The sequence below is a fragment of the Sorex araneus genome, chromosome 6 (genome assembly GCF_027595985.1).
Source record: "Sorex araneus isolate mSorAra2 chromosome 6, mSorAra2.pri, whole genome shotgun sequence".
NCBI classification, from domain to species: domain Eukaryota; kingdom Metazoa; phylum Chordata; class Mammalia; order Eulipotyphla; family Soricidae; genus Sorex; species Sorex araneus.
Window position 1 is genome coordinate 52,978,502 of NC_073307.1, and position 21,165 is coordinate 52,999,666.

Here is a 21,165-nt window from a genome sequence, read left to right on the forward strand (position 1 = left end):
TGTTCTGCCTAATCAAGCACCCCAAGACAATCCTGAGGCGGGGAACAAGGAGGTCTTGATAACACTGGTTGATCAGACCAGTCAGTCCAGGCAAGGCCTTTGACAAAATTTACTGGTCAGTTTTGCAGTGAGGACAGGATTGATTTTCTTACTCTGGGACCTGACCATTTCTTATAAATCGCCCTTCATATTTTGTAGGTTAGGCTGTTGTTTTTGATCACTGGCAGGTGTAAGAAGATTGGAAATCACTGTCTCATTGATTAAGGAGGGCCAGTGTGCAGGACAAATGCAGGAGTGGAAAGTGTGAAGAACACTTGGTTCAGCAAACCGGGGGAATCGTGATCAAATACTATGGGCACGGGTGGGCTGGAGAGACAGCACAGCCGGGACGGCATTTGTCTTGCGTGTGGCCGACCTGGGTTTGATCCCTAGCATCCCAGAGGATCCTTTAAGCCCTTCCAGGTGTAAACCAGGTGTGCCCACCCCCCCCCCCAAAAAAAAAAAGAAACAACAGAAAACACCTCACGCTGGTTTTCTATGTGCAGGCCATATGAACATGCAGCCTAGCATGTGGCTGACGCAGTCCTCAGCACTGTCAGGGGCGATTCCTGACCGTAGCCAGGGGTAACCCCAAACCCAACCCCGCTCCCCAAAAAGAATGAGTTTTCTGCCTCTGATTTATCAGCTGTTTCTTGGGTTGCATGGAAATACGACCAGGTCCGGGATTCATACTCCGAATATGAAGTCAGTGATCCTGTGTTAAGTTCAGGTGGTTTCTATGTAGAGTTGGGGTCCTTCCAAATCATGGCTGCAAGTGGGCAGCTGCCTCCCCCCGAGACCCCCACTCACTCCGGTGCCCTTGTTCTCTGCAGAGATGAAGCTGTTTTGACAAGATGTAGTGTGCCGGAGCGCGCCCATGGGCTCCGTGCAGACATGGCGTCCGAACTGTGCAAGGCCATCTCCGTGGCCCGGCTGGAGAGGCACAAGAACCTGTTCCTGAACTACCGGAACCTGGAGCACTTCCCGCGGGAGCTGCTGAGGGGGGAGGGGCTGCAGCACCTGCAGCGGCTCTACATGAAGCGCAACTCTCTCACCACCTTGGTAGGTCGCGGGGCGGCGTGGGATGGACCGAGCACCCTGGGCCGGAGCCATGGGGCAGCGGGAGGGCGCCGGCCAGGCTCCAGGCCGACCCTGGTTCAGTCCTCAGCACCTCATAGGGTCCCCCAGCACCGCCAGGAGTATTCCCTGAGCACTGCCAGGTGTGACTCCCCCCAAAAAAAACAAAAAAAAACCAACAAAAAAGTTGTGTGCCCCACAGTCCTGGACCCTGCCTCCTTTACTTTGTCTTCTACATGCTGTCATCTCAGCCACGGGGGGTGGGGGGGCGGGGGGGGTCTTGCACTCAGAATTCCTGTCCCACTGTGGTTAGCAGGCTGCAGGAATAGACAAAGGTAAAGAGGTCCACGAACGCGCCGTTGAGAAAATTGATGCAAAACTTTCTCTTCCCTTAAAAGAGGCCAGAGCCCTAGCGCAGTGGGGAGGGTGCTTGCCTTGCAGGCAGCCAACCCCTGTTCGTTCCGCAGCACCCCGTATCAAGCACGGCCAGGAGTGATCCTTGGGTGCAGAACCAGGAGTCAGCTCTGAGCGTCGTTTTCAGTGTGACCGAGAACACTAAGACAAATTTCTCTTTCCTTGGCCCCACTGAGCACCTCCTGGGTTTGCTTTGGGTTTCTGTTTTGTTTTGTTCATGCAAGGCAAACGCCCTCCCCGCTGCACTCTGACTCCAGCCCCTGGGCTTTCTTTGCTAGTGGGATTTCCTCAGTACCAGCACCAACAGAGCCACCCAGAGCCGGGAATAAGCCCCGAGGTGCCCCCCCCTCAAACAAACAAAAGAAATGATCTTTGACACATAGATTTGAAATGGTTAGGCTGGGAGGAAGCATTAAACAGCAGGAGCCAGAAAGAGAGTCCAGTGGGTAGGACACTGGCCTTGCACACAGCTGACCTGGGTTCAATGCCCGGCCTCCCATAAGGTCCCACCTCTCCAGGACTGACCCTTAAGGACAGAACCAGAAATACTGCCCGGTGTGACCTCCCTCATACAAAAAAAAAAAAAAAAAGAGGATCATTCTAAACAACAGTTGACTAGTGAATACACGGGTGCTTGAGCATGAACAAGAAAGGCCTCCTCATGGGCATTCAGGAAGATCAATTAAAATTGCAAAACAGAGAGATACTTTCCTGAACAAGAAGGTGACTGAGAAATGGCCACACACACAAAATAAAGGTCAGCCTCTTTGAGGGATAGTTAAAAAGTAACCTTCTCTCCCTTGCCTGGAAATCAGCTTTTTTTTTTTTTTTTTTTTTTTAGTGATGCTGTTGTTGTTGCTATTTCATTTTTTTTTTAGGGCCACACCCAGCATAGCTCAGAGTTTGTACCTGGCGGGCTCACTTTATACCCGCTGGGACTCGAACCTGGGTGTGCTGGGTGCAAGGCGAGCTCGCTCTCCCTCGGCCTGCTGCTCCAGCCCCGAGGGATCATAGGACTGTCTTGTTGGGTTCTGTCTGCGCCCCACTTCCGTGGCTCTGAATTCCACAGATGAGTGAGACACCCCCTCGCCCGCCTTGTTCCACGGAACCCAAAGCCCTCCAGGTCAGCCACGTGACCGAGCTTTGAGGTTCCGGCGTCCCTTCTGCCGTGTCTTGCCCCTGGCTGCTTGCGGCTCTGTCAGGTCACCGGCCACCAGACGCTCCTGCTGTTGGCCATTTGCGTGTTTTGTCTGCTGACCACTGGACTCAGTGGGCCCAGTGGCCCTCGCTGTGCGTGGAGCTTTTCACTCGAAGGTTTCAGTGGGGGTGGGGGATGATTCTGGGTGTCGCCGGGCCCCCTGGGTTCTCGAACCCCCGACTTATGGTCTTGCATTTTTGGGGAATAAGCTGGGGCGGCCTGATGTTCTCACTGTTTTCCCCTTCTGCCCTCCTCTCTCCCTTCCTGCTCTGAGGGGAAGGAATGGCCGTATGACAGTGTCCATCTCGCCACTGGAGAGTGCTCGAAGGGCGAAGGCCTGCCCCTCCCTCTTCTCTGCTGTGTAGTTGTGTGTTTTGTGTTTTGTTTTGGGGTCACATCCGGCAGTGCTCTCCTCTTCTCTCCTCTCCCCCCTCACTACTTCTCTCCCCCCTCTCTCCTTCCCTCCCTTCCTTCTTCCCTCCCTCCTGCCCCCTCTCCCCTCTCCCTTCCTCTCTCTCTCCCCCTCCCTCTCTCTCTCTCCTTTCCTCCGTCCCTCTCCATCCCTGCATGTCACTTTACCTATTTCAACACTTGGTTCTTGTCCGGAGTGGTACTTTCCAACATTGTCACAGTGGTCCCTTCTCTGCCCTGAGTGCCCTCCCCACCCACTGTAGCAGTAGTCCTCCTGGCCATCTTTTGAGTAGGAAATAGTTATGTTCAAGGCATTAGGTGCAGGATCTGCTAAAACTTGGATGTACTAAAATTGCGAAGTTAATAGCAGTGACCATTTCTGAGAACCCTCTTAATATTTGATTAAAATTCTAACTTAATTAAAATTCAAATTTAATTTAAATAAATTTAAAATTAAATATAATTAAAATATAAAATTAGCAGTTAGGGCGTTTGCCTTGCACAGGGCCAACACAGCCGACCCGGGTTCAATTCCTCCATCCCTCTCGGAGAGCCCGGCAAGCTACCGAGAGTATCCCGCCCGCATGGCAGAGCCTGGCAAGCTACCCATGGCTATTTGATATGCCAAAAACAGTAGCAACAAGTCTCACAATGGAGGTGTTCCTCGTGCCCGCTTGAGTAAAAATCAATAAACAATGGGATGACAGTGCTACAGTGCTATAAATATATATTTTATGTAAAATACATAGAACAGTGGAATTAAAATAATATTGCTTTTATTCATCAGGATCTTTACAGGTCAAAACATTTGGAATTTCCAGGATCATAAATCCTCTCAACCAAGACAAACCAGCACGGCAAATGCAGTCCGGCCAGAGAGTTCAATTCTCCACTGCATATCAGAAGTTCTGATGCTAGGACTGGAGAGATAGTACAGCAGGGAGGCGTTTGACTTGCACATGGCAGACCCTCTGGCATTATGGTCCCCTGAGCCCGCAAGGAGCAATTGCTGAGTGCAAAGCCAGGAGGAGTCCCTGAACATCTCTAGTTGTAGGCCCCAAAATAAGAAGAAAAACTGCCATTATAAAGCATTTGTTTATTTATTTATTGGTTTGGGGGCCACACCCAGCAGTGTTCAGGGGTTCCTCCTGGCTCTGTGCTCAGGGATCACTCCTGGCAGGGCTTGGGGGATTCCGTAGGGTGCCAGCGATCAAATCTGGATCAGCCGTGTGCAAGGCAGACACCTTCCCCACGCTGAACTGTCGCTCTAGCCCCACACACTGTGTTTTAAGCTAGTGAGAGGGGTTTCCTGACGGTGCTGGATGAGTGTTTTAATTCTGAGCTTTTCATTTGCAGCCAGAAAACCTTGCCCAGAAGCTCCCAAACCTTGTGGAACTGTGAGTCCCGTTTCTTTGCTTTTCCACACAAACCCCAATGGCAAAGAGTTAGAAGTTACTCAGAGAAAAACAGGATATGCGGTTTTAATGTGTTGGTTTCTAATTTGTCGGTGATGAGCATAGGTGGAAGAGGTAGGGTGCTTCCAAACGCTGTTTTTTTTTTTTTAATGGATTTTATTTTGTTTGTTTTAGGGTTTGTTTTGGCTTTTTGGGTCACACTGCCATGCTCAGAGATTACCCCTGGCTCTGCATTCAGGAATCACTCGGGTGTGCTCGGGATTATATGGGATGCTGGGATCGAACCTGAGTCAGCTGCCTGAAAGGCAGATGCCCTCCCTCCAGCCCGAATTTGTTGTTGTTGTTTGTTTGGGTCACACCCAGCGATGCTTGGGCTTACTCCTGGCTCTGCACTCAGGGATCACTCCTTGCAGTGCTTGGGAGACCCTATGGGATGCCGGGGATTGAACTCAGGCCAGCCCCGTGCAAGGCAAACGCCCTCCCCCCTGTGCTGCCCTGCTTTTAAAAGCCTGTTTCTCTTTTTGTCAAGGGTTTTGGGAGGTTTGAGTTTGGTTTGGCACCACCACCCTTGGCGGGTTAGGGGCGTGGCTGCTTCCAGTGTGGGTGCTGGGGGGTTCCGGGGGCTGCAGACCCTTCAGACCTGGTTTCTGCCTATGCCTCCTTGCTTGTGTCAGATCCTGGTCCCACCCCCAGCACTACCCAGTCTCCACAGAGCCCTGGGTGTGGCTCAGCCTCTCACGTCTTCCCCCCAAAAGAGATGGCCAGCCAGTTTGGGTCCTTTTTGCTGTGATGATGTTCCATTGAATGATTCTCTGATGTTCCAGTGACAGTCCTGGGGTGGGGAATCCTATTGGATCGTGAATGCAGCCCCCTGTGTCATGGGATTCGCTCGGCTATTGAAGAATTTCACATCCGTATTTATCAGGGATCGTTTTTAAGTTCATATTCCTCATTGTCTTCTGATGCCCTGGTCTGGGTGTTTGTGATCACAGGACCCTAGGCCCTCTGGGATAGATTGGGGGCCTTCCTTTGTGTTCTTCTCCTTTCCGAATATTGGAAAAATGTATTGGTTTTGTTTTTTGGCTTTTGGGCCACATTCAGCAGTGCTCAGGGGTTACTCCTGGCTCTGCACTCAGGAATTACTCCTGGTGGTGCTCAGGGGACCATGTGGGATGCTGGGGATCGAACCCAAGTCAGTTGCATGCGAGGCAAGTGCCTCCCTGCTGTCCTATTGCCCCTGCCCCCCGTGGAAAAATCCTTTTTAAATGCTCCACTCGGTTACCTTAGTGGTCAGTTATGAAGAAGGAAGAGTTTTGCGGTGGAGAGAGGGTGGGGAGCGATCTTGGCTATTTATCTGCAGGAGGAAAAGAAAAAACAATTCCAAAAACTCACATCGTAGAGAAAATGACAAAATATTGTGTCACTGCCTCACACATCACCCAGCACTGAAATAAACACCGCAGTTCTTTGAATTGTGTTCAAGTCTCACGGAGTTGTCAGAGCATCCTGAGAGCATCCTGGTGAGCCATTGTCGGCTTCCAGCCGCGCCGGCAGACGGCTGCGTCCGCCCCGTCTCCCTGAGCGTGGCCTCGCTCCCAGCCCGACCTGCACCTTCACGCTGGCGGTGTGCCTGCCAAGCACCCTGAGGGTCACTGTCCTGTCCACGTCCTGTCTGAGCAGAGCCCGGTGTGAGCCCCGAGCATGGCTGGGGCTGGCCTCCCCAACAGAGACCAAAAGCGTCTCAGTTTTTATGCCACATGAATCATTGTCATTTCTGATCATTTGAGGTTTTATTTTTGTCTTTGGGGGTTGGAATTCTTGGTGGCCAGGTTAAGTTTTGTTGTTGTTGTTGTTGTTGTTTGGGGGGAGGGGTGTTCTGTAGGAGTTTGGGCCCCCGCAGCCGTGCTTAGGACTGACCCCTGTCTGTGCTCTGGGATCACCCCCAAGGGTGCTCGGGAGACCCTGTGGGGTGCCAGGGATGGATCCCAGGTCTGTACTGCACGGCCAGTGCCCTCCCCACTGGCCTGTAGCTTCGCCCTCCTTCCCTCACTCTGTTCATTGTACTTTTCATCTCAGAACAGCCTTTTGTTCTTCTCTGTACCTCATCATCTCTCTCTGTCGTCTTATTTTCGTTGAAATACCCAAACTCGGTATTCAGACCATCTTTCCCCTTCTTATTTGCTGATTCCATCAGGTCTCTTTGCACTGATTATTATTATATTTTCACTGCATCTGATTCCCTGAGCCCTACCAGGAGTGATCCCTGAGCACAGAGCCCAGGTGGCACAATAGATAATTTTTGTAAAAAAAAAATGAAAGGAAATTTTCCAACTTGTATTTTGAAATACTTGATGAGGAGAGCTGGAGAGATAGTACAGTGGGGAGGGCACTTGCCTTCCATGTGGTAGATCCAGATTCCGTCCTGGGACCCCATAGGGTCCCCGAGCCCTGCCAGGGGTGATTCCAGAGCATTTTTGGAAGTGTCCCCCAAAACCAGAATATAAAAAGCAAAATCCTTTTGAGGATTGATTTCCAACACGGTTTGAAAATGGCTTGCCTGGTTCTTGTCTGTAAATCAGTGGTATAGATGATGCATTTGTGGAAATTGCTTAAACATGTAGATGCATTTGTGGAAATTGCTTAAATGTCAGATGCATTTGTGGAAATTGCTTAAATGCGTAGGTGCATTTGTGGAAATTGCTTCGTGTGCTGATGCGTTTGTGTTTGGTCGGCGCTGGTGTAGTCTTTTTGCTCCTGAACTGGTGATGCTGCTGATCGAATATTCCAGCAGAGGGCGCCGGAGACACTTCTGTGGAAGCGTCAGCACGCCTTAGCCTTGCCATGGGGAGAGGGGGTAGAAATCCTTTTTTTTTTTTTTTTTAATCAAGGAAAGAATTCAATTTGTTTATGAAATTTCTTTTAGTATGAAATAAACTAAGCACCTTGGCATTGGTGGATTTTCAGTGGCTGCCGGGACAGTTATGGTTTCCGTGCTTGGTTTTTTGCACAAAACGCAGTTGCCTTTTCCTTTATTCAGTGCCTATTGATTTTTTTTTTTCCTTTACCCAATCAGAGTATTTTTAAAAGCCTGAATAATATTAAAGGAACTAGAGAAATAGGTTGAGAAAGGAACCAATTCAAACTATGCCAATATAAAAGGACCTTAAAATAAAACTAAGTTGATTCATAGCAAAGGAAAACCTAATCTGTCTCTTCTGCGTGTTTTTATTTTAGAATGACAGCTAAATCCGTAAATAATTTTAGTACCTGAGATTCCAGCATAAAGTTGTTCTCAAGCTTGTATTAGCCAGGGTCATTATTTTGTATGTACTTACAGTGGTTTGTTCAAGAGAGTTTTAGTTCTTGTGTGTTTGAAAACTTTTCTAAGTGGATGTTTTATCAACATGATCCAGCACAGTGAGTGTAACGGCGTCTTTTTTCTTCCTTCCCCGCAGGTACCTTCACTCAAATAACATTGTTGTCATTCCAGAAGGTAAAAAAAACAAACCACTTTCAATTTTTAGTTTTCCCCTAATTTTGTGTAAGTTTTCCTCTTAATTTTCTGTGCTTTAGTATAGTAAAATAATTTGTCTCTTTGAAACTAATTCAGTTGGGATATCAGAGATTTTTTTTTTCTTTTACCCAGTGTATTTTAGAAAACCTGAATAATTTTTTTGTTGTTGTTGTTGTTTTGTTTTTGTTTTTGGGTCACTCCCGGCGATGCACAGGGGTTACTCCTGGCTCTTCACTCAGGAATTACCCCTGGCGGTGCTCAGGGGACCATATGGGATGCTGGGATTAGAACCCGGGTCGGCTGCGTGCAAGGCAAACGCCCTATCCGCTGTGCTATCGCTCCAGCCCCCTGAATAATTTTAAAGGAACTAGAAGAAGAGGTTGAGAAAGAAATAAACTCAAACTGTGCCAATATAAAAGGACTTAAAATTTTATTAATTTCAAAACGTTTCTCCCCTCATTAGTAATTGGTTAAGAAATAATAGGCCTGCAATACTTAGGGTGATAGGCAAATTATTATTAGGTGAGTTATTTGGCAAATAATAAAATGACCAAATCCAAGTGTAATAAAAACAAGTTAATTGGGGTAGATCTAAAAAAGACTGTCATATATTGTTTCATGAATTACTTAGCAACCCAGGTTTTGTATTGGTTCACTATTTATTATTTGTCTTCACTTTTCATTATATTTCAGATCGAGGTACAAGTTAGAGCACTGACATAAAGTTGATTTTCGGGGCTGGAGCAGTAGTCCAGTGGGTAGGGTGCTTGCCTTGCATGCAGCTGACCCAGTATCATTCCCCAGTACCTCAGAGGGTCCCCTGAGTCCAGAGCTAGGAGTAAGCCCTGAGCACCACCAGGTGTCTACCCCAAACAAAAATTTTTTAATTTCAGTTGCTCACAAAATAAAAAAAAAAAAGACAGAGCTCAAACTAGAGGCAGAGATGCTAAAGTTAATATAGTATTGTCTTTATTAATATGGATTTATAGCTATCATTGTTTATTAATATTAATAGAGCATTTTAAGTGACACTGTGGTGCCTCATTTGAGCTTTGCATCTGGCTTGAGTCAGCTTTGCTTGACCTTTGCTTTCTTTGAAGCCATAGGGTCCCTGGTAAAACTCCAGTGTTTGGATCTCAGCGACAATGCCTTAGAAGTCGTCTGCCCAGAAATCGGCCACCTAAGGGCGTTACGGCACCTTCGCTTAGCCAACAACCAGCTGCAGTTCCTGCCTCCAGGTAACCCGATGTGGGGGCGCCCTCCGGGGTCTGTCTGACAGGTTCTGGTGTGCGTGTCTCAGTGGGACAGTTGGTATCCAGCCACCCGTGCCCAGACGGACCTGAAGGCTGTGGATACGTGTCCCCCATCCTCCCCACGTCCCCCTGGCAGAGTGGGGCCCCTCCAGACCTGCCCATTCTGGATTCTGCAGCAGCCCGCAGTGATGGTTCTCGCGTGTCTGCCGGGCGCCCAGAGCAGCTGTGGCAGCGGGGACACGGAGGCGCGTGGACGCTGACTTCCCAGGAACTCGGGCTGGAGTTTGAGTAGTGGACTCGGAGGGTCAGGGCTGGAGGTGTCCCTCTGCCCGGGAGTCCCGTGGGGCTGTGGCGTAGCTACCGGAGTCTCCACACGCCTTTGGCCCTGCTCGGGAACTGAACCTGGGTTGGGTGGGTGAAAGCCAGCACTCTCCTGCTGTGTCTCCCCAGCCCTGGAATACTTTCCTGTTGAGTGTCTTTTGGGCCTCCTGATCTGTTTCTTGGGGTATCCAAGTGGAACGGCAGTAACTGATGACATCATGCAGCCAGTGTCAGTGGTACGAAAATACTGCAGAGTAGGTGTATCAGCCCCAGAAGTGAAAAACTCCCGCCCACACGGAAGAGCCTGGCAAGCTCCCCGTGGCATATTTGATATGCCAAATACGGTAACAATAACAAATCTCATTCCCCTGACCCTGAAAGAGCCTCCAATAGTTGGGAAAGATGAGTAAGGAGAAGCTGCTAAAATCTCAGGGCTGCGATGAATGGAGACGTTACTGGCGCCCGCTCGAGTCAGTTGATGAACAGCGGGATGACAGTGATGACAGTGACAGTGATGGTTTAAAAACTATAGTCAGGGGCCGAAGCGATAGTACAACGGGGAGGGTGCTTGCCTTGCACTCGGCCAATCCAAGCTCAATCTCGGGCGTCCCATATGGTCCCCTGAGCATCACCGAGTGTAACCCAAAAGCGCAAATTTAAAAAAAAAAAAAAGATGTTTAGTGGCCAGAGTGATAGTATAACAGGGAGGGCATTTACCTGGCACACAACTGACCTGAGTCCATTCCCGACATCCCGTAGGGTCCTTTGAGCATCACCAGGAGTAATTCCTGAGTGCAGAGCCAGGAGGAACCCCTGAGCACTGCTGGGTGTGGCCTCAAAACCAAAAATCAATACAATTAAAATTGAATTCAGTGGCCTGAGAGATAGTCTAGCAGGGAGGGCTCTTGCCTTGCACACGACTGACCCAGGTTCCACCCCCGGCACTACATCAGGTCCCTCAAGCCCTGCTAGAAGTGGCCCCCGAGCACAGAGCCAGGGGTCACTCTTGCAATGTTGGGTGCGACTCTCCCCTCCAAAACTATAAATAAATGAAATATGGAAAATATTGTATTTCCCTTGGTGTTTTCAGGTGCAGAGATTTCCAAGTGGAAACCCTGGTGGCTGGGTTCCTAGTGCTGGCCTAGTGGTGTTTATCAGACGGTGCTGGATTAGCTGTGACTCTGCTCAGAAAGTTTGGTTATTAGTTTTAATAGGAGCCTTGCTTTTCTCAACTCCAGTTAATGCTAAAGGGTTCTCTTCCTTCTTCTCTGGGTCACACCCAGCGATGCTTAGGAATTGCTCCTGCTTCTGCACTCAGGAATCACTCCTGGCAGTGCTCAGGGGACCACATGGGATGTTGGGGATTGAACCCGGGTCAGCTGCATGCAAGGCAGATACCCTCCCCAATGTACTATTGCTCCATCCCCTGAAGGGGTGTTGTTGTTGTTGTTGTTGTTGTTGTTTGGTTTTGGGGGTCATACCGGCAGTGCTGTGGGGTTACTCCTGGCTCTACATTCAGGAATTACTCCTGGCGGGGCTCAGGGGACCATATGGGATGACGAGGATAGAACCAGGGTCGGCTGCGTGCAAGGCAAATGCCCTCCCCGCTGTGCTGTCACTTGCCCCCCACCCCCAATGCTGAAGTGTCTTCAGTACATTTTGGAACATGTTCTTGGCTGCTGAGCCTGGCACCAACACCCACTGCTGGTTCGTGATCTCATTTCTGTCACCTTTATGTATCTGGCCACTCGGAAAATGAGATTTCTTTTTTCCCCCAAGATGACCCTTTCAGTTTTCCCAGTTGATATTCAAAATCCAGCGTGGAATCGGATCTGTGGGCACAGTGCTCTGTTTCTAAGCCCACGCTGATGGCAGAGTTTGGAAGCACGATTCGCTGTGAAGCCATTGTTCTTGCATTTGGCTGTTTTCCTGGCTGTGGTGCTCACCAGGACTCAGGCACTGGCAGAGCCGCAGGAGGCGTCCTAAGCTTCGAGGTGATATGCCACACTCAGCACATGTGGGCGGTGCCGGGGATCGAACCCTTGGCCTCATGCCTGCAAGGCAGGGCCTGGGTCAGTGTGCAAAGTTCCTTTCTCTGTTTAGTAAGAAATGTTTTGATTGAGCTTCTGTGGTTTCCTGGGTACGTGGGCATTTGCCTTGCAGATAGCCAACCCGGGTTCGATTCCTCCGTCCCTCTCGGAGAGCTCGGCAAGCTACCGAGAGTATCCCGCCCTCATGGCAGAGCCTGGCAAGCTCCCCGTGGCGTATTTGATATGCCAAAAACAGTAACAAGTCTCACAATGGAGACATTACTGGTGCCCACTCGAGCAAATCGATGAACAACAGGAGGACAGTGACAGTGGTTCCAACACCTCACCATCACCCGTGTACCCACCTCCCTCACCCAAGGTCCCCAGTGCCTCTTCCTTTCAACTCCCCCACCCCAATACTTAGTTGTGTGAATCCGTGGCCCTTTGCCGCCCCCTTGCTATGTATCTTTAAGTCCCGCACATGAGAGATTCTGTCTCTGTCCCTTTTTGACATCACTCAGTCTGATCTCTAGTTTCATCCATGTTACTGCAAATTGCCTTATTTTTCTTCTTTCTTAGAACTGCATGGTTTTCTGTTGTCTCTATAAACAGTTTTTTTTTTTAATAACACCATGATTTACCAAGTTGTTCATAGTACAGTTTTTGGGGGGATTTACTGTTCCAGTTGCAATCCCACCACCCGTGTGACCTTCCCCCCCCCCCCGTGTCCCCAGTCTCCCACCCCTCACCCCATCCTGTCCCCTTGCAGGCACTAACACACCGACAGACGGGAAGATCAGGAAATCGATCAGTGAAAGTCACATCGTGGTGATCGTGCTCACTCTCGGTGGCGTCACAGACGTCTCCGTCCGAGGGTTGACTGGGCCGCTCGGAGCTGTTGGACCTTCTGTGTTATTTTCCCGCATTGAGCTTGCTGGCCTTCTGGGCAACTTTCCCGTCCGATTTGCCGTACTATTAGGAGATGCGGAGGGGTCACACCGCCATGTGTGTAGCTGTGCACGCCAGGAGCTGTGCTCTGCACCCTGGGGTGGCCTGGCAGCTCGATGAAGTTCAGCTGTGCAGCTGCGTTTCTCTGGCGGAGGGTGTCGGGTGTGGCTGGGCTGCAGGGCTACCAGGCAGGAGGGGGTCTTCCCGCCCCATCCTGAGGGGGCCCAGAGCTCTCAACCCCCGCCAGCCTACCCGGGAGGAGTCGTGGCATCGTGTTCTTCTGGAGCTGGGCTGTGGGGTTTCTGGTGGTGGTGTGGGGTCCGTGGTCGCAGTCTTCACCCCCAGTCTGGGAACACCCCAGCGCCTGGAGACTGGGGAGGCTCCTTGGTCTCCTTGAGATTAGCAGTGGAGCTGGGCCGTTCCCGAGTGGAGGCTGTTGGGTGGTACCTGCTTCTTGATCCATTCACTATCATTGGACATTTGGCAAGTTTCCTTACCCTGGGGACGGGGCTGAGTGCAGCAGTGAACATAGGGGTGCGTATATCCTTTCTTTTTTTTTAAAAAAAAAAAAACCATTTGGGGACTGGAGCAATAACACAGCGGGGAGGGCATTTGCCTTGCAGGCAGCCGCCCCAGGTTCGATTCCCAGCATCCCATATGGTCCCCTGAGCACCGCCAGGAATAATTCCTGAGTGCAGAGCCAGGAGTGACCCCTGTGCATCACCGGGTGTGACCCAAAAAGAAAAAAAAAAAACATTTGGTTTGGGGACTTGGGGACCAGACCCAGCAGCGCTCAGGGCTTTCTCCCGTCTCTGTGCTCTGGAATGCCGGGGTGGAACCCGGGCTGGCTGCATGCAAGGCAAATGCCCTCCCCACTGGACTATCACGCCAGCCCCTGCATATGTCCACTCAAGTGAATGTTTTTGTGTTTGAGGGTAGCTGCCAAGGAGGGTATCACTGGGCCTCATTCCCTTTCATATTTTGAGAAATCTCCGCAGGTGATATTGCCACCAAGGTGGATGCGACACGTTGTCACCAGCCGCAGCAGCTGTGGTTGTTTCCAGACGCTGGGGCCGGTGCCACCCTCAGGGCGGTGAGATGGCATCTGGGTGTTTGGATTTGCTTTTCCCTTCGTGAGTGATAATGAGCCCTTTTCCATCAGCCTGTTCCCCCATCCATCTGGCTTCTTTGCAAAGTATCTGTTCATCTCCTGCCACATTTGTCCACGGCGTTGTGTTGTGTACGGACTAAAGATCACTTCCTCGGGGCCTGGGAGTTAGGAACGCGCAAGGACACTTCCCTTGCACGCTGCCCACCCTGGTTTGATCCCTGACATCCCATATGGTCCCCCAGGCCTGCCAGGAGTGATCCCGAGTGTAGAGCCAGGAGAAACCCCCCCTGAGCCAGGGGAACACACACAACATTTTTTTTCTTTTTTTTAAACCACTTTTTCTTCTAGTATGCGAGGCGTCCAGACCTGGCCTACTCCTGTTCTCTGAACCTGGGTCTGTGGTCCTGAGCAACCCTCCTTCGAAAGACACACACCAGAGACTCGTTCTCTTTCAGTGGCTTCAGTTAATCTTCTGTGGCTACATATATCGAGACCATAAAGATTAACACTACAGAAAGCATATGCCTAAATAATTAAAAAATGATAGTTGTATTTAAATGTTTACAATTTTATAATAGTATTTTTTGTTTTTGTTTTTGTTTTTTTTTTTTCTTTTTGGGTCACACCTGGCGATGCACAGGGGTTACTCCTGGCTCTGCACTCAGGAATTACTCCTGGCGGTGCTTGGGGGACCATATGGGATGCCGGGGATTGAACCCGGGTCGGCCGTGTGCAAGGCAAACGCCCTCCCCGCTGTGCTATTGCTCCAGCCCTATAATAGTATTTTTTAATACAAATTTTTTTTTTTTATTTTTTAGCACTTGTCACATTTTCTCTACATTGTCTGTAGAAAGACAAAAAGTACTGTGTTGGGGCCAGAGAGATAGCATCGTTGGGAGGGAGGACTGTGCCTTGCACAGGGCTGACCCGGATTAGATCCCCAGCATCCCATAGGGTCCCCTGAGCACCGCCAGGAGTGATCCGTGAGCTCAGTGCCAGAAGTAAGCCCTGAGCATCACTGGGTGTGGCCCCATAACAATCAAGAAAGCGTACTATGGGCAGGGCCGACCAGTACACAGTCACTGGTGTGTGGAAGTAGGTTCCCGAGGGCTTCTCGTGTTTGGAGAACCGTTTTCCTAAACCTGCTTGCCCTGAGAACTCGGCTCTGCACTGGTTCCCGTTGGCTTAGCTGGAGTAAACGCGCCTCTGGCGGTGGGTGAAGCTGGTCTCAGCTGTGGGTACAGATATTGGCCACATTTGCGTAACCGTGAAGGAGGGGCACTGTTTTTGTTTGTTTTGTTTTGGGGGCCACACGGGCGGTGTTGCTCAGGGCTTACTCCTGGTTCTGTGCTCAGGGCTTACTCCTGGTTCTGTGCTCAGGAATCTCTCCTGGCAGCCTCAGGGGAGCTCTGGGGGTTCCAGGATTGAACCCCGGTCAGCCGTGAGCAAGGCAGGCAGACGCCCTCCCTGCTAGACTCTCTCTTTGGCTGGCAAAGATGGGCACTTTTTAAGTTTGCTTTTTGGGTATTTTGTCATGATTTTCTTTTTATTTTATTATTTTTTAAAACGAAACTGCTGGATCAGGTCATAAATAGGACAAGCAGAACAGAAATTAATCCGGCGCTGTTCATTTTCCCGGCCCCTTTGCTTGCGACCGACACGTTTCTGAAAGGGAAGTAACTGTGGGCGCCCAAGGCATCTTAAACTCCCGGTTTTGATCTGCTTGGGAGTCTTGATGCGTTTGCTCGGTTTCCTTGTGCTTTTCTTTTCAGCCCGTTCTGTCATTGTTCTTGTGACTTACTGTTGTCGAGGGGCCTTTGAACACTTTGTTAATTTGGTCCATAATGGACGTCCAGTGGGTCTCATTCAGGCCAGACCCTCAAATTCCCACTGTGCTGTTTCAGCAGAAGGGGGGGAGCCGCGTCTAAGAGGTCTGTGAAGTACGCCCGGCCCTGCACTGCCGCATCAAGCCAGCCCCGGCCCCACGTGGCCACCGTGAATCTTGCACAAAAAGAACCTTTCTTAGCGGGCACTGCCACGAGCAATCAGAGAGATGAGAAGCTTCAGAACAAACGGTTTCAAATCTCGATGGCAGAATAGATCCAGAGAAAGCGTCTCTCGCTTGCCCATGCTAGCGGGCAGTTCTAACTGCCGCTTCGGAAGACGAGTTTGGAGTCAACTTTTGTTTGCCGATTGCAACCTTCTTGGTGGCAAACTACAAGGGCCCTCGGGTGCCAAGTGCACTTCTTGGTCTGAGAGTCCAGAGAGTCGTGGCTAGTCACCGTTGAGGAACGCCGAAGGCTCCGTGTGTGCTCCGGCAGTCACGCGAAACCAGCAGGCAGAGTGCCAGCGCAGCGTGACTGCTCCTTTTTCTTTTCTCTTTTGTTTTTGGAGCCATTTCTTGAACGTATAAAAAGTTCTGTTGGGAATTCATTGGCAAGGTTGCTACCCAGTGCCTTTATTCACCCATTTATCCACTTATTCATCCACGCGTGGTGAGGAGATGTTCTTGAGCATCTTCCTTCCCTTCTTTTTCTTTTCTTTGTGATTCTTTGCGGTTGGGCAGGACCAGGGTGGCGGAGGTATTCTAGGCCCTTTGTGGTCGAGCAGAGCTTGGATCTAGATCATAAAACTATGAAGGGCCACTTAGGATGTTAGAAATTTTCTTGATTATTATTAGTGAATCACTGTGAGGTACAGTGACAGGCTTACAAACTTTCATGCTTGCGTTTCAGTCATATGATGCTCGAGTACCCATCCCTCCACCAGTGCCCATTGTCCACCAGTGATCCCAGCATCCCTCCCACCGCCCCCACGCCATCCCCTCCACCCCGCCCCCCACCTCTTGGCACCTTTTGCTCCCTCTCTCCTTTTGGGTGTTGTGGTTTGTAATAGAGGTATTGAGCAGCCATCATGTTCAGTCTATAGTCTACTTTTGGCATGCGTCTTTCGACCCAGAAGGGTCCTCCCAGCAGGATGTTAGAAATTTTATTTGGGGCCGCTGGAGCGATAGTCCATTGGGGAGGACAGTTGCATGGGCCAAACCTGGTTTGATCCTGGCATCCCATAGGGTCCCCTGAGCACCACCAGGAGTGATTCCTGATGCAGAGCCAGGAGTAGCCCCTGAGCATCACTGGGTGTGACCCCCCCCCCAAAAAAAACAAACAAAAATCGTATTTGTCATCCTTATTGAATTTGAGGCCCATTGTCCCTTGGCAGCAATGTAGTTGGTGACTAAGTTCCTCCGCCCGTTCTCCCAGCACCTGTGTGACTGTAGGGCCCGGGACGTGTTTCACACAGCACTGCTCTTGTGGGGAAGAGGAATAGAAGTCAGCACACGGCAGCAACAGAGAGATGAGGTGAAGAGGGGCAACGTGCTGACCACCCCCCACCCCCGCCCCCAGGAAAATCACCCCCACACACACTCGATTGTATCCTGCCAGAAGGCCAGTGAACCTATTTAAAATTTTAGAATTCCTGGAGCGCGGCCACATTTGCCACTGGATGTTCCAAGAGTAGCACACCACATTTGATGAGGTATAAAGTAGAAGGAAACCGATATTGATTTAAAAAAAAAGATAGATATAGATATAGATATATAGCATACAAGGCTCACCCTGTAACGACCTGTTAGTAATCTCTTACATAAGGGCTTACTGGTTCCAGGGTGAGTTACAGCAATCTTCACACACTTTCCTCTAAGGAAACTGTTTTGAATCATTTATAGTGGAATATTTATAACAAGAATTTTTTAAAAAATTATTTAGGACCTGCTTTGGGGGCAGGTTTGGGTGGTGTTAGGAAAATTTGAAATAACGGTGGTGGGAAGGTAGGTGTAAAGTGGTGGGATTGGTGTTGGAATACTGAATGTAATAAATTACTGTGAGCAGCTTTATAAAACTAAAATAAAATTTTAAAAAATTTAAAAAACAGGAGGCCCATAGAGGCCCTTTCTGGCCCCTCCAACAGACCAGGTAAGGCCTAGGCTGGTCTTTTCCCACCCAGAGGCACCTGCTTGGCTCCCTTCCAGGTGTGAAAATGTGTAAATGTGGCCCCCAAAACAAAAACAAAAATTCTATGTATACAAATAAACTGTACACATATAGTATATAATACTATAATTAATGTATTACTTTTCTAATCTATTGTGAATATAATTATCCCATTACCATTCTACCATATTACTGTTACACTATTGTGATTATCATGTTACCACTATAATAGTATTGTAATGCTGTCTACATACGGTTCATCTGTCTGGGGAGGCCACACCCAGCGGGGCTCGGGGCTTCCTGGGGACCGGTGGGGTGCTGGGGATGGAGCCAGGGTCAGCCTCATTGAAGACAAGCCCTCAGCTCCCCGCATTGCCTCTCCAGCCCCTTCTGTGGATTTTCCTTTTTCTTTTTTCTTTTTGAGCCAAACTCACAGAGCAGATAAGTAGCCTATGGGAAGAAATTCTTTCTAACTCACAGAGGAAGGGAATGGGTCCCAAGAAGAATAACTTCTGTTTACCTGCCCAGTAGACTTGGACATTGAAAATATTGTCTTTTCTTTCTCCGTGTGCTGTCCCCCACCTGGGGTGCTCTGGACTCAAATGGGAGCTTTTTTTAGCGGTCCCGGAAAAAGCCTCTGCTTGAAAACACCCTGGCACACGTGTGATGGACGGTGTGGTCTCTGGCTTGGCCCGGGTGGGCAGCTTCCTTCCCGTCCCCCGCTTAAATGTGAGGTTAAGTCCATGCCTCTGCAGAGACCGGTGATTTAAAGGGGACCTGCCGGGTGTCATCCTCTGGAAATTGGCACTCTTGCGTTATTTTTAGACTCGGGATAAGTAATTACCGTGTGGCAGTGATGCGGACACACTCTAAGGAGCCAAAGAGTTTTAGAGACACTGTTTATTTAATATTTAAGAAAGAAGAAGGAAGGATCGGAGAGTTAGTACAGCGAGGAGGACATTGGCCTTGCATGCAGCTAACCCAGGTTCCATCGCTGGCACCGCATAGGGTCCCCTGAGTATCACCGGGTGTGGTCCAAAAATAAACCCCCAAAAGACCTGGGGCCAGAGAGATAGCAGAGCTGGTGGAGTGCTTGCCTTGCATACATTGACCCAGGTTCAATCCCCGGCATCCCATGATGGTCCCCCAGCACCGTTAGGAATAATCCCTGAGTTCAGAGCCAGGAGTAAGCTCTGAGCACTGCTGGGTGTGCCCCCAAATCAAACAAGCAGAAAATATTGCCCAGGTCTGAACAGTATCTACAAATGTTACCTTCTGATAGTTGCATTTTGTTATTATTGGTTATGGTTTGGGGGCCATACCCGGCGGTGCTCGGGATCTATTCCTGGGTTCTGTGGTCAGGAGTCACCCCCCCTCAGCGTGCTTGGGGACTGTTGATCGATGATACTCAGGCTTCAAACGGGGCTCATGGGGTGCATGGCTAGTGCCTTAACCCTTCACTCTGGTGGAAACTTCCCCAGAGATACTCTGCCTTTTCTTTTTTGGACTGAGAGTTTTCATTTTTAACTGAGTTCATAGGAGAACTGAGTGTCAGCCTTGCCAAACTAGTCTTCATCGTCTCCGTCTCTGTCTACTTAGATGAAAGTTCACTCCGAAAACCCCGGGACCGGGAAGGGGTGGAACCATCTTTTTGTCTCACTCTCGAAACCAGCTTCTGCTTCCTCCAGTAGCAGAGTCCGAGGCGGAGTGCTCGGACAGCAGGGAGGGCGTTTGCCTTGCAGGTGCCTGCCTGGGTTGGACCCCCAGCGTCCCAGAGGGTCCCCCCGCGCCTGCCAGCAGTGAGCCCTGAGCACTGCCTTGGTCCAGGCCCACACACTTCCTTTGTGCTGGAACATTCCGGCAGGCTCTCACGTACACACCTGACAGTGCGCTTTATTAGCCCGCACGGTCCTGGCGTCCAGGCCTGGCCACCGGCTGGACACGGCTGCCGAGCGCCTTGCCGGGACCGTCTCCCCGCGCTGTCTCGGGCTCGCACGCGTGCGCCTCGTGGAGGAGTCCCGGGCTCAGGATGCGACTTTTCTCGTTTTGGTTTTGGCCGCAGAGGTTGGTGAGCTGAAGGAGCTGCAGACGCTGGACCTGTCTGCCAACCGTTTGCTAGCTTTGCCCGACCGCCTCCACCTCTGCCTCTCTCTGCAGTGCCTCACTGCCGACCGCAACCGGCTCCGGTGCGTGCCTCGCCGGCTCTGCCAGCTGCCCAGCCTCAGCGAGCTCTCCGTGGCGGGAAACCGCCTCGCCTTCCTGCCGCTCGGTAAGTGCCCGCAAGGGGTCTGGCGCCGAGGAAGGGTGCGTCCCTCCGTGTCTGCTCCCCGACGTCATCGCCACTCACAGACGCCAGGTGGGCTCCCTGGCTGGAAGGAGCGCTTTCCTCTCTGTGGCTTGTTGGTGAAGCCGGGTCTTCCTTTCTGTGTGGGGACATGCTCCAGGCTCCGTGCTCCAGGGTCACTCCCAGCCGTGCTCGGGGGACCATGCAGTGCCAGGGATCAGACTGGGCCTCACATGTGTGATACATGAGCTCCCACCTCTAAGCTGTCTGTCTCTCCAGTCCCCGTGGGATTCCATTTTTTTTTTTTTAAAGTCATGTACGGCAAAGTGTGTTTACAGATAAAACATGCTCTGAAGAGATGATTCACTTCGAGGCAAGTGCAAATATAGTATGTAGCCTGTACATAATACAGAAAAGGACGTGAAGACCGTCGCTAGTGTAGGCAGAGGGTGTTGAGCAGTGGGAAGGGACCAGCGCTGTTGCAGGTGCAGGGATGTTGACTCCCGCCCGCCGGGGATGCTGAGGTGCTGATTCCCGCCCGGGGACGCTGAGGTGCTGACTTCTGGCGGAGAAGCAGAGCGTGAGGCTTTGGGGTGGATCCCCAGGACCCCAAGAAAGGAAGAAAGAAAAGGATGCACGTTGACCTGTGTGTGCAGGAACTGTGCCCGATACTCTGCTGATTGGTATTGCAGGTCCCCAGCCCCCGAGTCTCGGGGCTTTCACAGCAGACCGCGTGGCTGCCCACGGAGCGTGTCTCCCCGCTACTGACCAGCGTGAGGGCCGCGGTTGGTCCCTGCAGCACATCTGTCGTGGCTTCTTTATCTTAAAAGGACTGTACTGACATCTTCTGTTTCTTTTCACTGGGAATTAATTTGGGGGATAATGAGTGTGATTAAAAATGAAAGTAGGAAACTGCTGTGTCTCAGCTGTCCTGCTCAGCCCCGAGGACTTGGGGAAAGAATTTTCTAGAGTGGATGATTTATTTCTGAGGTCAGGAATGTGAATAATTTACTAGTCCCCCGAAAGGAACTACTTTCCAGCATAATACAGGGATACATATTCTTCTCCATTAAAATGTCTTCAAGGACATTTCAGAATACCAAGAGACATGGGGACCGATTTGAATAATAATGAATAATTGTCCCACTTAAGAGGATG

The 21,165-nt window shown here is 50.4% G+C and overlaps 1 protein-coding gene across 2 annotated transcripts in view; it reads left to right on the forward strand.

The window, feature by feature from the left end:
* Positions 1-21,165, forward strand: part of LRRC28 (leucine rich repeat containing 28) — a 38,300-nt gene that overhangs the window by 1,160 nt on the left and 15,975 nt on the right. The window contains exons 2-6 of one of the 2 annotated variants that reach the window (XM_055143097.1): positions 873-1,101; positions 4,496-4,536; positions 8,010-8,047; positions 9,169-9,306; positions 19,786-19,992. In XM_055143097.1, the coding sequence (XP_054999072.1) occupies positions 934-1,101; positions 4,496-4,536; positions 8,010-8,047; positions 9,169-9,306; positions 19,786-19,992 (592 nt within the window). In that variant the 5' untranslated portion in view covers positions 873-933. The remainder of the gene's footprint in view (positions 1-872; positions 1,102-4,495; positions 4,537-8,009; positions 8,048-9,168; positions 9,307-19,785; positions 19,993-21,165) is intronic. The other variant, XM_055143098.1, reaches the window with a different exon arrangement.